This window comes from Cantharellus anzutake, assembly GCF_015039405.1.
Source record: "Cantharellus anzutake strain C23 chromosome Unknown EI90scaffold_4, whole genome shotgun sequence".
Lineage (NCBI taxonomy): Eukaryota > Fungi > Basidiomycota > Agaricomycetes > Cantharellales > Hydnaceae > Cantharellus > Cantharellus anzutake.
In genome coordinates, this window is record NW_024066954.1 from 697,790 (window position 1) to 714,114 (window position 16,325).

At 48.7% G+C, this 16,325-nt stretch overlaps 3 protein-coding genes and 1 pseudogene across 4 annotated transcripts; 3 read left to right on the forward strand and 1 right to left on the reverse strand.

Annotated features, from left to right (window-relative positions):
* Positions 1 to 1,360: 1,360 nt before the first annotated feature.
* EI90DRAFT_3011962 (uncharacterized protein) lies at positions 1,361 to 2,649 on the forward strand (the record flags this gene model as incomplete). Its single annotated transcript, XM_039056530.1, has 5 exons — positions 1,361 to 1,438; positions 1,522 to 1,636; positions 1,857 to 1,917; positions 2,258 to 2,444; positions 2,509 to 2,649. 5 exons carry the CDS (start codon positions 1,361 to 1,363, stop codon positions 2,647 to 2,649), a joined length of 582 nt encoding a protein of 193 aa, XP_038922274.1.
* Positions 2,650 to 4,616: 1,967 nt separating this feature from the next.
* EI90DRAFT_1723756 (uncharacterized protein) lies at positions 4,617 to 8,779 on the forward strand. The gene is made up of 5 exons (XM_039052070.1): positions 4,617 to 4,940; positions 4,996 to 5,141; positions 5,197 to 5,347; positions 5,402 to 6,976; positions 7,024 to 8,779. Exons 1-5 carry the CDS (start codon positions 4,770 to 4,772, stop codon positions 8,650 to 8,652), a joined length of 3,672 nt encoding a protein of 1,223 aa, XP_038922275.1. The 5' UTR covers positions 4,617 to 4,769; the 3' UTR covers positions 8,653 to 8,779.
* Positions 8,780 to 11,473: 2,694 nt separating this feature from the next.
* EI90DRAFT_3116469 (uncharacterized protein) lies at positions 11,474 to 13,262 on the forward strand (the record flags this gene model as incomplete). Its single annotated transcript, XM_039062897.1, has 6 exons — positions 11,474 to 11,917; positions 11,982 to 12,236; positions 12,292 to 12,477; positions 12,540 to 12,827; positions 12,912 to 12,960; positions 13,012 to 13,262. 6 exons carry the CDS (start codon positions 11,474 to 11,476, stop codon positions 13,260 to 13,262), a joined length of 1,473 nt encoding a protein of 490 aa, XP_038922276.1.
* Positions 13,263 to 15,880: 2,618 nt separating this feature from the next.
* On the reverse strand, positions 15,881 to 15,953 carry EI90DRAFT_t43 (annotated as a pseudogene). Its single transcript has one exon. The product of its transcript is annotated as a tRNA-OTHER (tRNA).
* Positions 15,954 to 16,325: the final 372 nt, after the last annotated feature.

The following is a 16,325-nucleotide window of genomic DNA, read 5'->3' on the forward strand; positions in this document are numbered from 1 at the left end:
GGCCAATGATCTTCAACCATCATCAGTCGCATGTGTTCCACGCACACAAGCCTGGAAATAGGTTTACAAGGATAAGCTCCGAGTCACGGCCACAAAATAGGAGTGCTATCACCAAGAGGGTTTCGCCTCGCGACCAGGCCCGGCCCGTGTCCTTGTGCAAAAATCATATGAGGGACGGATAATTTCCGAGTGTAATTCATTCAGCTCACACTCTTGGCGCATCCTTGGCATACCCATAATTTTCACGCACGGACATGCACAACTCTGTTTATCCAGATGCCTTTTTTGTCAAGTACACCTGCCCCTCCGGTTCGGGTTCGGGTTCTGACAGGGACAGTCGAAAGAAGTCGTCTTACCCAATGGATCGAGTCAAAGGTGTTCGGGACATGCAAGAGCACTAGGTCATTCAGCCTAGCGCAATTCCTCCTTCCTCGCCCTATTCCGTGATGCCGCCTCTCCATACTCCCTTCTATTCTCGGTCCAAAGCCCTCGGTATGAAATGGGATCTTTGCCGATGCGTTTTGAGACAACCGATTGGTTCTCCTGCGACAATCTCATTTACTCGTCTTCAACATCAGCTCCGCCGTTGATCCGTCCATTTTTCTGCACATATCAAATACACCGAATACACCGGCCGCTAGGAACGATATTGTGGACGCATAGACGTTGGTGACTTTTTCAGAGATCCATTGTCACAGGAGATAAACACGTATTTCATACCCTTCATCCTCTTTGCATCGTTTATCGCTTATTCGGGCTCTGAGATCTTTTGCTCTTGGGACTTGACCTAACATCTTGCGTGAAAATCACTCTTCCCCATTCGGTGAAATGCGCTCGTAAGCGATAACGCGTTCTGGACTCCAGGGGGAGTCTTCCCCTGACTGCGGATTGGCCTGCGACCAATATCGATGAAAGCCGACCACGAGAAGAGCCGGCACTTGGCTCTGCATCAAAAGATTTGTTCTTATCGCAGAGCAATAGTGCTTGTAGGCATATCGTCAGTTATGAGAGAGCAATGGTATGGTACTGGCTTGGTTATTTTTTATACAGGCTCAGATGCGCACGGCTTGGCCAATATGACTAGTGGCATGCCCATTCATACGCATGTCAGTGGCTCAGCTTCTAGCTCAACGTACATCGTTGTATCAAGGTGGCGCTTGAACACAGGAAGTGAAGAAATTTCACGTTGCCCTGCGGGACTTACTCCGTGAGATCCAACTGAATGATACAGTTAAGGTCACAAGACAAGGACATAAAATCATGGACAAGCCTGGCATCGAAACCAGGACCTCTCAGTGTGCTACCATTACACAACTCGCCCGTTTGACCATGCCGGTATAGGCTGTTAAACTCTATACCGATGGGAACAGATATCCATTCTCCAACAGGAAGGGTACAAAACGAGCACTTGTGCCATATTCTCGGTGGCCTTGTGTTGGTGTGGTGAGATTACTAGCCGTGTTTCAGTCATTTCACCTAGTTTTCACGCAAATGAACTATTGCATTCTGAAGGCTTGGTAGGGCAGAAGTGAGATCGGGATGCTAGCAACGAATGCAGACATCTCAGTTGGTGAAAACGTCTCGGAGGTCCTGAAAGGATCTACTGCAAAATTGCCAGATTGTCGCCGGTGTTCGGGTATGCCAAGAGGAATTTGTTCTGCGATGAGTTTTCGTTCCTGTGCTGGTGAGGAACGGAGGGTGTATTGAGCCTGAATTCATTCGTAATGGCAGTTTGAATTTGGGACATTCCTTCGCACCCGCATTTTTCATGACGTGTGATTGATCCTCGAAGACTTCTGTATCCCCTCTTGGCTTCCGTACCTCAGGTGCTGAAAATCCTAGATCTTGATACGCAGCTCTGAAGATGGACGTCTCGTTCCGAAAGGGTGGACGCTGGATGATGACGCTAAAGCACATGTAAATTCGTCTCAGTATCCCAAACACACTCTGGTGGCGCTCATTTTTATGCATTCTTAGTTGCATATCATAGCGCCAATATGCCAGTCAGCCTCGACCTCAGTCGGAGCAACATAAGCCAGTTGTCAGCTGCAAGAGAAGTTACATGTGATTTTGTGCCATTATCAAGGCACATCACTGGTGTTCTGTTAAGTCTTGAAAGCAAACTATGCAAATCGATCAACGTTCACATTCCGCGCATTCGGTTATGTGAGCTTCATTCCTCGATCCCGCTTCCAAGGCCGACAGCCGACCGCCCCGTCCATTGCACAGATGCCTAGAATTGACGGACAATATGTAGCGACAAACTATTTTCGATCCCCTTGCCGGGGCATGTGCCTGCGCCCAGCGCTGGTACTGAACTTTCACAAATCCGCGAGCATCACTCGATGAAGATTGTCACAAACACACACAGGATGGGTGATGATCCATTAAACGCGATGAACTGTTCGCAGCGTGATGCGCACGGGAGTTTAAAGGTAGTCAAAGTAAGTACTATTCTCTGGAGATGGGCGTAAATATACATGGCGTGTTTGACTCGATCAATTCAAGGCCCCTGAATTTAAGACCACTCTAGCGACTCAGGCAGAACAATGGGAGTCCCAACTTGGTCAAATTCGAATCTGGAGACCATTCTATCGCTTATTAGATTTTGTCACTGAACGGGATCGAAAACGAACGATTTCCATCTGACGATAATGCTCGACTCGTGGTGCTCAATACCAATCGTTCCCTCCGAATCTCTTGGAAATGAAGGAATTCGGTTTTGCACACAAGTCCCCCCCACACGGATTGATGTATCGATCGAGTTATCAACGTCGAGGAATGTTCGTGTTAGTTGAATCTGGTGAGCTTCGCAGCATGCAACAGATGCGCTACGCGCTGAATCAATAACCCGCATTGAGCATCACCTAACGAACCTGGTGATGGTCTGCTGTGTATATCTGTCGCCATAGAATCGATGAAGACATCGTAAATTCCAGCCGCGAAGGAAAGGGTGATGAAAAGTGCCAGGGACAACAATTGGCAGGATCGAGGCCCAGAGTCACCTCGTATTGACCCAAGAGAAGCGACCGTATTGTGGATCCACAGATTGAATAGGGTGCTTACGATGGTGTAAAGTCGAATAGGAAGACAACGGCCAGAATCCTGAAATAAATCGGTAAGCTGGGAATCGACGTTGACGATAGAACTTGATGGACGATTTGCGCTCCAATTGCGTTCCATGACTCTTTGAATTCCCCGATCGCAGCAAAAAGGATCGTTCCTCTATCGGGGCCCAGCAACTGGAGGTTCCAGGAATGTGTCAGAAACGAAAATACAGTTTGCATCTGACCATACGGATGTGAGGCAGCTGCACGAGCCGTCCAGAACCTATAAGCAGCGGCGAGTACGGCAGCATATCTAGTGTTACTATGATGAGTGGTCTTGTCTGTCTAGCTAGTGGCGCATAGACATGGGCATCGTTCATCTGGACGTGAATGTCCTGATATTATTGACCAAATTGTCTTGTACATACTGCTACGATGGGGATTCTCGTATAATGATGGACAGGGTCCTGGAATTCCGGATCCTCGCAATTGGAAGAATGGCCATCCCGAGAAATATATCCGGTAGTGAATGGGGTACTTGCACAAGACGAACCCTGTGCCTTCATATTCCCGGCAGCCTTGTGTTCTCATCACTGTGATTGGTGAGGCAAGGGGCATCTCCACCATTTTATACACCTACTAACGAATGATTACACTCTGAGGTGCTAGGGTGGAGATGAGATCATGACGCCAGCAATAACTTCTGACATACCGCTAGCTTGGTGATATCGTCTCGGGAATCCTGAAATTAAGGACCTGCTATATGTCAAGGAAAATTGAGGGAGCATTTGTAAACTTGGAACATTCCTTGGCACACGCATTTTTCATGTGCGATGCTCTCGGGTCTGGTCCGGATTGCATTCAACAGGGTAAACTATTGCTGAGGATAAGGAGATTTGTTTTGCAGTGATGTAATGTGGGGCTATGGCTCGTGCCCTTCTTCCCAAGTGGTTATTACAACAATATTCTGCCCCGAATCTGGATGCGGGGTCAATCAATCAAATTGTAAAATCCCGAGGATTTGGTGTGCACCCGGGAATTGTGGCAACTACAAAGCCATTTAGCTGAGCTTCGCCGGCTGGGTACTGCATCTTAAGTGGGTGCAGAGTGATGATAGTATGCACATTTATATAACACAAGTGCCCATAATATATATGAGCTGGTAAACGTTCAGCGGTGACCAATGACGCGTCCACAGGATGGCAACCAAGTCGAACCGTGTTGGAAGCACCCTGTCTGACACTGGAATAACAGCCCAACAGCGGAACGAGACATCTGGGGCGGTTAGGGAACGTCTGCAGTGCGCCTTCCAGGGCGTACTTGGTCCAAAAATAGGCGCTTAATGGGACAAAAGGCAAAGTCGAAGGCAGAGAACGACTTCTCGAGAGACGGTGGGCCTTGTGTACTGATGGCATGCAGCGACAAGGTAAGGTAAGATCTCACCGGTGCTTGCCGCTGGGGCTCACGGTGCCCAGCGGCCTTTCCTCGGGTTTCTTGCTAGCTCGTACGAGGTTCGTACGAGGTGCTCAGCCTGCTTGCAAAGGGCCTGATACTGGCCTCCATACACTGGATCGTTAATTATGATCATCTTCCCCACTCACTAAATGCAACTTTGTGTCCTTCCATAATCGTACAAGGACCTCGTGGGCCTTAGAAGCTCACCACACACGTGTGTCGAGTGCCCAAAGATCTCTCTCCTCTATCCACTTATCAACATTGACCATGTCGCTGCGGCAAAAGGCTGAGGGTCTCAAGCGAAGGATCAATGATATCATCGCAGCGGGCGGTGATATGGCCATCCCAATTCTCTCAGCCGTCAACGCCGCGGCTGATATGTGCCCTCCTCTAAAGAGCGCGACTGGCGGCGCACTCTTCATCATCGGCGAGGTCCAGGTGAGCAATTATTCATGCTGGGTACGGACCAAGGCTAATGGTTTGGGTTGGGCAGAAATTCAAGGAGAATAAGAAAGAATGGGAGGATTTTGGGAAATACGTCGTCAACAACGTGGCCGAGGTGGTTGCAGCCATAAAATCCTATAATCCATCAACGGAAGAGGCAAAGCCATGGGTGGAGAGCGCTGCAAAGCTTGATCGGTAAGTTGCATCCGTTTTTGGCCGTCTCCGGTGTTGTTCTTACATCAAGTCTCAGTGTGCTGCAGAAGATCAAGTCCGAAATCGAACGTAGACGCACAAAAACAGAGAAACGGGCAGCTTTAATCAATGTATTGTCTCACTTGAGAGATCCGGGAAGGATTGATGCCCTCAAGAAGGATCTTGACAAAGCATTGGCATCGTTTCAGGTGATTCCCGCCACGGTATCATTCCATAACCATTCTTATTTCCTACCGATGCAGCTGAGGATGAACTTAACAATTGGAGTTAAATTGTCGGCGATGGAAGATGACTCGATTCTTGGTAGACTCCGATACCCTGATATCGCCCACTATGATTCAACTCAGGCTTGCCTAGAAGGCACTAGGGTCAGTCTCATTGAACGTATTATGGCCTGGTGTCATAACACCGGGGATAGCGAGAATCGGCTGGCATTGCTGAGCGCCGTGGCCGGCGCTGGGAAGACTTGCATCGCACACACGATTGCAGAAAAATGTAAAAAGGATGGTACTCTGCTACTGTGCTTTTTCTTCAGGGAAGGCGAACAGTCGCGGCCTGATTGCCTATTCAGCGGTATTGCTCAATCTCTGGCAAACCGTGACCCGGGTTACCGCACTTTCATTATTTCTACTCTTCGAGAGGACCCAACTCTATCAACAGCTTCATTCACGATGCAGTTCAAGGAATTGGTAGCTTCGGCTCTTCTCCATAAACCCCCATCTTCGGACCATCCAATGGTGGTCATCATCGATGCTTTAGATGAATGTGACAGAGAGGCATTCGAGCCCCTTGCGAATATTCTTCGGGAAGAAGTGCCCAAATTACCATCCTCCATAAAATTTTTTATCACATCGAGACACTTTGATCTTGTCAATCGCTTCCTTTCATCCGATTTCCCTATCGATCGTCTTACCATAGATCTCTTGGATGATGCAAACGTGCAGGACTGCGCTACATACATATGTTCCCAGCTGGAAACACTGAAGGATTGTCATCCCGATATACGGCATAGGCTTGGCGACGGGCAGAAAATGGTACGGGAAATCTCGGAACGAGCAGGTGGCTTGTTTATTTGGATCAGCACCATTTTTCGCTATATGAAGATGGCGAGCAAAGACCCTATGAGGATGCTGGAAAGACTACTCGGCACCGGCGCAAAAGGATCAGTGGTTTCTGCTGAAGGAATGATGGATCGCTTGTATACAAGTATCTTGAAGAAGTGTGGTTGGGAGGATGAAGATTTTGCGCACGATTATCCAGTTGTGATAGGAGCTATCTTCGTCGCACAACAGCCTCTATCTGTCCCAGCCTGGGATGCGATTTTGTCACCTTTCTTGAAGTCGTCGGTTCGATATACGTTGGCCGAACTCGCACCTCTCTTCTCAGGACTTGACGATCCTCACGTTCCCATTCGCATCTTACACCAATCCTTCCGCGACTTTATTTTAGATCGGATCGATCTCCAATCAATCAGCCCACATTGCAGTACAGTAGATGTGAAGCGGGAGAATGCTAAGATTGCCCTGCGATGTATCAAAATTCTGAATGAGGATCTCTCCTCTTCAGAAGGCCTAGGACTGATTGAGGACTTGGACAGAGAAGATGAACTGCCACGCATTCCTCCAGAGAAGTTATCCAGGCACTTGCACTATGCATGTCATTACATTGTTTATCACCTCAGTGGAGTCCAGGAACCGTCGCAGGAGCTCGATAAATCACATCGCATATTTCTCAATCAGCAAGCCACTCGCTGGGTTGAAGTCTGCGTGAGAATGGAAGGCTACGTCAGTATCTCAATACTCCCTGAGTGGGCTAAGGTGTGGATTATCAATTGTGTGAATGAAATCAGCTCATGTTTTTCCAGTTGGCAGTTGACCAAAGGTCAAAAGATGATATCTGCACGCTGGTCAATGTGCTTTTGCAGCTCCAGTCAAACCTGGAATTTTTTTCAAGATTCAAGGAGGCATATGAGGTAGCGAAGGACTTAGTTGTACTCTGCCATTGCCTTGTTTCCGTGGACTCAAAGTCCTATGCCCCGGACTTGGCCGAGTCTCTCAACACTTTATATTTAGCTCTTTCGAAACTCGGACGGCACTCGGAGGCGCTCCCATTCATTGAGGAAAGTGTCAAACTCCGGCGTGAGCTAGTTGCCGTTCACCCAGGATCATATACCCCAGATTTGGCTGGGTCACTCATCAATCTACGTAATGCTCTTTCGAATCTCGGGCAGCACTCGGAGGCACTCCCATTCATCGAAGAAAGCGTCAAACTCTGGCGTGAGCTAGTTGCCATTCACCCAGGATCATATACCCCAGATTTGGCCAGGTCACTCAATAGTCTATGTAATGCTCTTTCGCATCTTGGACGGCACTCGGAGGCACTCCCATTCATCGAGGAAAGCATCAATCTCTACCACCAGCTTGTTGCTGTTCACCCAGGATCATACACCCCAAATTTGGCTTTGTCACTCAACAACCTCTGCGTCTCTCTTTCCAATCTCGGACAGCACTCAGCAGCGCTCCCATTCATTGAGGAAAGCGTCAGACTCCGACGCGACCTAGTTGCCGTCCACCCAGGATCATATACCCGAGATTTGGCCTGGTCACTCAGGAGTCTGTATGATGCTCTTTCGGGTCTCGAACGGCACTTGGAGGCGCTCCCATTTATCGAGGAAAGCGTCAAACTCTGGCGAGAGCTAGTTGCTGTCCATCCAGGATCATACACCCCAGATTTGGCTTGGTCACTCAACAGTCTATATGACGCTTTTTTGAATCTCGGACGGCACTCGGAGGCGCTCCCATTCATTGAGGAAAGCACCAAACTCCAGCGCGAGCTAGTTGCCGTCCACCCAGGATCACATACACCAGCTTTGGCCAGGTCACTCAACAGTCTATATAATGCTCTTTCAAATCTCGGACAGCACTCGGAGGCACTCCCATTCGTCGAGGAAAGCGTCAACCTCCGGCGCGAGCTAGTTGCCGTTAACCCAGGATCATACACCCAAGATTTGGCTCGGTCGCTCAATAGTCTATATGATGCTTTTTCGAATCTTGGATGGCACTCGGAGGCACTCCCATTCATTGAGGAAAGCGTCAAACTCTGCCGCAAGCTCGTTGCAGTGCACCCAGGACCATACACCCCAGGTTTGGCCAGGTCACTCAACAGCCTATATAATGCTCTTTCAAATCTCGGACGGCACTCAGAGGCACTCCCATTTGTTGAGGAAAGCGTCAACCTCCAGCGCGAGCTAGTTGCTGTTAACCCAGGATCATACACCCCAGATTTGGCTCGATCGCTCAACAGTCTATATGATGCTTTTTCGAATCTCGGACGGCACTCGGAGGCGCTCCCATTGATCGAGGAAAGCGTCAAACTCTACCGTGAGCTGGTTGCCGTTAACCCAGGATTACATACCTCAAATTTGGATATGTCACTCAGCAAACTACGTACCGCTCTTTCTAACCTCGGACGTGATTCCGAGGCACTAACTTGAACAACTCAGGTCCCCTTGAGACCTTTGGGACCTTCCTCCTTCCCTTATCATTGCATCGCTGTACTACCTGTGTTACGGTGTACACAGCCCGGTTGGGTTGTCTAGTTTGGGAACACTGGAGGGTCTAACGTCCGTTTTTGGTTCGGAACTCTTCATGAAACATTTATGGGCTGTCTTGGCTGTTCAGCCAACTGATCACGGTGGAACCTTATGATTCTAAATATAAACCACTCATTTGTTTCTCCGAGACGTTTTACCTCCCAATTCCTGATGTTCTGTCCATGTTTCCGCACACCATTGTACACAGTGAAGCCGAGACTTGCATGAAACGGTTGGTGTCAGCGCAATTGGAAAGCGAAATCGGTGGCAATATGCAGGTGTGGGGCAGGTAGTGGACTAGTGTGTATAGGGGGTGTGGCATACATAAGTGATCCGAGTGTATACAACTCTGCACGTAACAAACTTCGATCGGGTAGGTAATCTCACACTGTACAGGCAATGTATGCCTGTCGAGACATGGTCCATGGAGTGGGAAGTCTGATGTGCGGGATAAATTGATTATGATGTTGTTCTTAGTTCGAGTCATGTATTGATATCGAGGGCTGAGTACTTCAAACACCCATTTCACCGGCAACGTACTCGTCTCGACTCGGCGAACTTGGTACATATCCCCGACAATCTGCACTCTTCGACTGGCTCCTACTGTTTAGTGTCCACGGCCTACCACCACCAATCCCAAATATAACCACACATCCCGGCCCAACCACTCGTTTCATTCCAATCATTCAACTCTGGGTCCGGAGTCTATTGCATAGCGCGGTTCTTCTCACCGCTTGCAAGAACCACTTGGGTCTATGTCTGGAAACTAGGACCGCTGGAACCGCAGGGGAAGACGTATGAAACCGAGAGTACCAAAGCGATAATCATTAGTAACGGTCAACAGGAAAGAACTAACCTTTTTTTACACCCTTCCAACCCATGAGATCGTCTTCACTCATACTAGCACGCCCTCGGCACCGTACTTCCCCATGATCTTCTCCGTAGAGACACCCTCATTGCTTAAAGAATACTCGTCGAAGGAAAATATCTCACAGGCAGCGGCAAGGGATCCAGTTAGAGTCGGCGAAGTTATTTCATCAGCGACTAAGCCTGGACCGCTGGCTTTAGTCCAATAATAATCGATGAAGGCCACGATGTAGCGAGTCCATTCTGTATGCCCTGAGTGCTGGCGGACTATGTCAAGCAAGCTTCACGGAGATCAGTTATCGTTATTTTGCATGTCCATGTCCTAAACGTCATCTTCGTGATTCCTTTGACCATATCTTCCGCATTCCGACCCTTTGGAAGTCGAAGCTCCAAGCAGAAACAAAAGAGTCCGTGGATGACATGGAGAAGAAGAATTGGGGGAAGATGGACGGGAGGAATAATTCATTGACAACGATAGCTTTAATAGAAGCGTCGGATCAAAGAAAGACTACGGAGCATCCAAAGGGATGCAGGAAGGAATGGGGAGGTGAGTGATGGGAATCAACCGAGTGCGTCTTCAAAGCAAAGGATAGATCGGATGCGTGAGTCGGGTTCATGAGAATTGCCAAGGAGCGACGATTGTCGGAAAAAACCGAAATCCGTGGAAATGCGTTGCAACGCGATGCAATGCCCAAAACGGGTAAGTGGCGATGCAACCGTGGTGTCGAACACTTGATGTTGCAATGGCTAGGTCCGTGTTGCAACGGCTAGGTCCGTGTTGCAGCGGCTAAGTCCGTGTTGCAATGGCTAGGTCCGTGTTGCAATATGATGCAATGGGTTTGTAAAATGGACCAAAAAATGAAGACCACCCCAGTTTCGAACTCACAACCCTCCAGTGGAGCCTATTACTATATAGGGAATCGAATGTATATAGGACATATTATTAATACACAATTACAATTAATATACACAACCGTAATACCGCTCGGCCAGCGAGCTCCTACATATACCTACTCTACTTGGGCTTTATATCAATAACTATTGATGAACCGTGGATGGTCCGGAATAGGAACACTCCCTTCATCAGTTCAGTGAGTAGCAGTCACGGGCTTCTCTGCAACACCTGAAGCGATGACACACACAAAATATGGCTGAGCTGGCCACTTCAACTTATTATCAGTGACTCGGAACATGATGAGAGGCAGTGGACTGGTATGACTAGGTGCGCAATATCGTGTTTGCTTTAGGGTGGTTCTGCTGGGTATGGCACAATACTGTTGTGTCATATCGCGGGTACCTCAACAATAATTTATTACGCGCGCTTACTACTATCTTACACCACTCCCTACTCCTATGCAGTACTGGCAGATTGACACCTCCCGACTTCATCATCACCAAACCTCATCAGCAACACTGTTAGGCCAGATTGTAATATCGCGTGCACACCGACTAATCTCGGCACTATATACTCAACCTCGCAGCGGATGCCCATTGCCCCAGCCATTCCTGCCACCACCACCAAGCCGATTAGCAGTCAGCAATGGGATTGGGATAATGTTGCAACACTGCATGCATTCTATGCCAACCAATCCCAAAGCGGACGGCGTCCCCCATCACCAAACTCGCAGCCAGCGCTTGTATTGCACATTAACACCTCCAACTCCCTCATCATTGAGCTGATCTACGAGTGTTGGACTTCTCCTTTCCCATTGTTGTCAAATAGTAAAACGTGTAGTTAGCAATTTGAAATTCAGTTTTCAATCCTTCCAACTACCACAAGGCCCTGGTTCGCTGTCTGCAATCTGCCTGCGATCTGTCCGATAAACATTGAAGGAGGTTCCTTTCACGGCCCACAATGTCCATCTCACCAAACCCAAGCTCCAGTGCATTCCGATCTCGTCGATTCCAGGCACCAACTAGCTCTGAGGTTGCGCCACCTGCTGACCCTCCTACCAACACTGATCCTCTCACCCACACTGATACCTATGATGAAATCAATGATGGCACTGATGCAGATGGTTCAGATCCTGGCTCTGGTGATATAACCAGTATTAAAAGTGTCGAGAAAAGAATTCGGGAATATGCAGCTCTCTATGCAGTTCTCTATTCTCCCTTTTTGTCAAAAGCTTCCCTTAGAGTGGAACTCAATAGCAACTTCCATTCATGGACAGCTGAGGCAATGTTTTCATCCGAGGCAAATTTCAGCCAATACTGTGTCCACAAGATTCTTGAAATGAAGTACTCTATATTGACAGATGAGCTCCGCACTCATTCTGGAGTTATGCCCTGGTTGGCCAAGGTATTCCCTATGTCCTGGTGGCTTGCCTTACAATTAATTAATCAGATATTTCTGGTATGGCTAGTTTGTTTCTGATGTTGGGGCAAGGAGACGGCAAATGATGAGCCGCTTGCGAAAATCAAGCCTTCAACTGTTTGGCATGGACTTAAGTGTAACATTGCTGAAGTCAGGACATGGCCCAACTGCTGAAGAACGCCAACAACATCTCGGAATAATTCCTGATTCTCCCACTCCCATCGATCATCTGCCCTTGTTTTTGTTTCCAAATAATGACCGTTCTTGTCGCCAGCATGTATTTCGCTCACAGGTTGTTGCAGCTGTGAGCACTTTACTTGTGTGTTATGCTAATCATCTCACTCATATTGCTCAACAAGGCAATTATTGTTATTATTTTTGGACCTGCTGCACTCAATGATGCTGTGTCTGCTATCCCCCTTCCTGGATCTCCTTTGCTAGAGGATTGGGAATCTGCAAGGCTGCATGCATCGCCAAAGGCATTGGGTGTTACACATGCAGTAACTGAAATAACTCCAGGCACTGTTGCCATTGTTGCAATGCTGGTGGGCACCACTAAAATCCTATTTGACTGTCTTATACCAACCAATTGAATCTGAAATAACAGGTCTATTTCATGCTATCTGGTGATACTGAGTTGGTTTCTGCCCATGGGAAACCTAGTCACACCAATTATCTTGACATCCTTCTCAACTTTTACAAGTTCATCCTCACTGTGCTCAAACGAGAGGAAACTGCTACACTCCGTCCAATGCATGAAACAATGCAGTGGTATCAGCATTTATTGTTTGGTTCTCCTGCAAGAACAGAAGAGTCAAATCTGTTGGTGGAAGGTGGAGGCCTTGCTGGGGGCCTGGATGCCCTTCTTGCTGAAATGGATGTCAATGATAGTGAGGTGAGTCCACTGTCCAATTTCTCTGTATGAGTTTTGACATGGGGCGGGTCTCCATCTTGTGTTGATGCTGAAAATTTGCTGTAGGAACCTGAAACAGATCCAGCATCACCCAACATGCCCTCTGAAGAGCCTCGTAAGTTCAGCCAAAACTCTTATATACATTTTGGTGCTAACACTCTCACAGAGGGCCCAGAACCAGATGTTCAGACTGAAGTGGTGGCTAGCTCTGCAGTTAGCTTGGGGACAAGGCATGGGCGCAGAGGTCGAGTTCATAGAAATGACAGCCCTGGAGATAACAGTTCCAGAGAGGTCAGTCGTGGAAGGAGAGGCCAGAGGCAAGGGAGCAGAGGCAGAGTTAGGGGCAATAGTGGCCGTGGAAGTCGTAGAGGCCATGGAAGTCATGGAGGCCAGAGTGCTGCAACTGGTGATGAGTAGCTTCTGTGAATACACCATGTTTATACCCCTTTCCCTTTGTCTGTTTTTTCTCTTGTCTTTTGTCTGTGTTTTGCCTTTGTCTGAGTATGTCCTTCTGAGTATGTCCTTGTCCTTTGTCTGAGCATTTCCTTGTCCTTTGCTTGTGTAACTGTCATGGTCCTTGCATGTTCTAATGAAATAATCATTGGATATAGAGCCTAGGGATGGAAAGTTAGACTAGGTAGATACATACAAGGCAAGTTGGTGTCAGGGAACATGTGTCAGTTTGACCTTGCAGCTGAGAATCTCCACAACCACTCCCAGTTCCATTACCCCCAGTTGTCATATCCATCACTTTCCACCACCTTCCATCACCTTCCATCACCTCCAACCATCTCCATCCCTTCTGCACCAACCTCAGGACCTCAAAATTCCGTATTCACCTCCACACCCCCAATGGTCACCACCCTTATATTACATATGCCACCCTAGTGTTAGAACCAGGCGAGAGTGGACGATTCCAGAGGGGAACTGTAAGAGACCAGATCGAGACAAAGGATTGTCTCTGTGATGGAGGGCTTCGGCCTCAGCAACTCAAGCCAGGAGCGCTGTGCCAAGTTACACATCCATGCCCTAATTTACTTATTGGCAACAAGAACTAAGGGGGATCAACTCAAGTCGATTTTATTACTGAGGTGTAACCTATGTACAAGTTGAGTATATATAGTTACAGCGAGGGTGTGTCAGAACCGTGCGAATCTTCGCCGATGGTAGCCATAGGCGACCGAACGTTGCCTGCTGGTGGTAAAGGCGTCCTACACACGACCGAGCTTTAGCGAGGGATAAACCCCACCGATCTCGAGGCCGAGGCTACTTAGGTGAGTGAGCTGGGATTTCGGCTTCAACGACTCGAGGAGGAGCATTGCGCCTCATTCTTGACACGGTCCCGATACTTCAGAAGGTCAGAGGTCTTACAGGGGACAGAGGTAAGCTTAGGGGTGAATTCTAGTTGATTTCGAACTACAGTACAAGCATTAGTTACAAGCTGTATATAAGTGCTAGGGAACTGAATAGGGAATAAGTTGCCAGATCTCGCAGAGATTGCGGGCGGAGAAAAGAAGGAGGAAAACAAACAAGAAGCACGTGTTCAAGACAGCGAAGGTCAAGCGTGACCTTTGCCATGAGATAACAAGGTGCGGTGAAACATGGAACAACAGGTCGCAGCGCCCTGCGCCGCTAGGTCGTTCAACGACAATTAGGAGAGGGGTTGTGGAGAGGTGGCGGGAAGGGGTTAGACGGCGACGGGCGGTGAGCGGAGTGTGCGGGGAGTGTTCGGGCATGGGAGAAGGTTGGGGAGGAGGTCGTCTGACCCCGGGGAACGCTGGGTCGTGACAGGGTGGGCCCGTAAATGGCAGGGCCAAGTGGAGTGGAGCTAATGGAGTTAAACATTAGCCGATTGAATATTACCGACAAGTCAGGTTACAGGGTTAGTGGAATGGTAGGCGATAACCCAGAAACGGAAAGGAGGGATAGGCCCGAAGGTGGGCTTGCAGGGCAAGCAAGTGAATTGCCCAGCAGAGGCAGGAGTGCACTAGCGGATGTCAGAGCTGTCCGGAAGCCTTCAGGGCTCCGTACTTAGGGAGGCATAGGTAATATATTGAAAAGAGGGGGTGGTGACCATCGAGGGAAGCGGAGGTGATTGCGGAATATGGGAGCTCCGAGGTTAGTGAAGAAGGAGCGGAGGTAGTCTGGAGGGACCGGAGGTAGTGAAGGACGATGGCCATGGATGGATATGGCAGAAGGTGACTAATTAAGATGATGAGGGCAGAGTCAATGGAGGATGCAGGTAGCTCCGAAGCCACAGTTATGTCAGGGTACCGAGCTGCTTGGACTCTAAGTTGAGGGATCCCAAGCCTTCGCTGGAGGTGAGGCCAAGGGGGACAGGGTCAGTCTCAATGGGGGAACCCAGTAAAGCGGATTGCGATAGGGATTCCAGCTGAGCAGCGAGGGGAAGTTGTTGGAGATCAACCTCAAAACATGTATTTACATATATTTGTGCTGACAATTCTATTCAGCGGTCTACTCTCATCTGGTCCAACCCTGGCCCTATTGTGGCCTCATCCTATGGTTTTCTATAGAAGTGAGAGAAGAAAGTTATCTTCCTCACTCGCTACCCAGGGAATGATAAAGTCAGTATGCCCAGCAAAGCGGGGCTGCTCTACAGAAGGAAATATAACAAATGTCTGTGCCAGTCCGGGGATGATGATCAGGCTGTGTGGGTAATGTCGGTCTGGGGCAAGTGTGTCATCAGTTGTGTGTAAACAGTCCGGACTTAACCAGGCTGTACTCTGACAAGTTACCTATCCAAGAAATGTTGGGTGACTCCAATAAATGAAATGGATAGAAGAAGGTTTAGAAGTATATAACAAGATGTCAGAGGTCCATTGGGAGGTTGGAGCATTCTGGGGGTGCCGGAGGTTCCGGCTTGGGACTGAGCTTCCGGGATGGAGGTGGCTTAGGGTGAGTGTGCCGAAGTCCAGGCTGGAGCTGAGATGGTAGGGGTGGAAGTGGGGTAAAAACATAAGGAGAAATGTGTTGGAATTTGTACATGTGGTCTTGGGAACCTAAATGCTAAAATATGGACATTCTGGGAGTCAAACCACAGAACCCTGCATAGGTACCAAGAGTGTGTTACCATTACACTAAATGCCCACATTAGGCAGAGGTGGTTTCTAACAAAATGGTGCAGGGGATGGTGAGGTTGTTAGGAAGGTGTAGTGAGGTGGGAGAGTGTGGGAGAGTGTCATATCCCGGAACCCCAACCCTGCACACTCCCACCACATCACACCTTCCTAACAACTTCACCATCCCCTACACCACGCCTCCCCACTCCCCAAGTCACCTTCCCTCCTGACTGTCTCAGCTCTGGTCTGGTTGCGGCACACTGAACCTTGGCCACTCCCATCCCGGAAGCTCGGTCCTGAGTCAGAACATTTGGAGACTCCGGATTTGCTCCGATACCCCGACGGACCTCCGACATCCCATGACACACCCTTAAACCATTTCTCCACCCATTTCATTTAT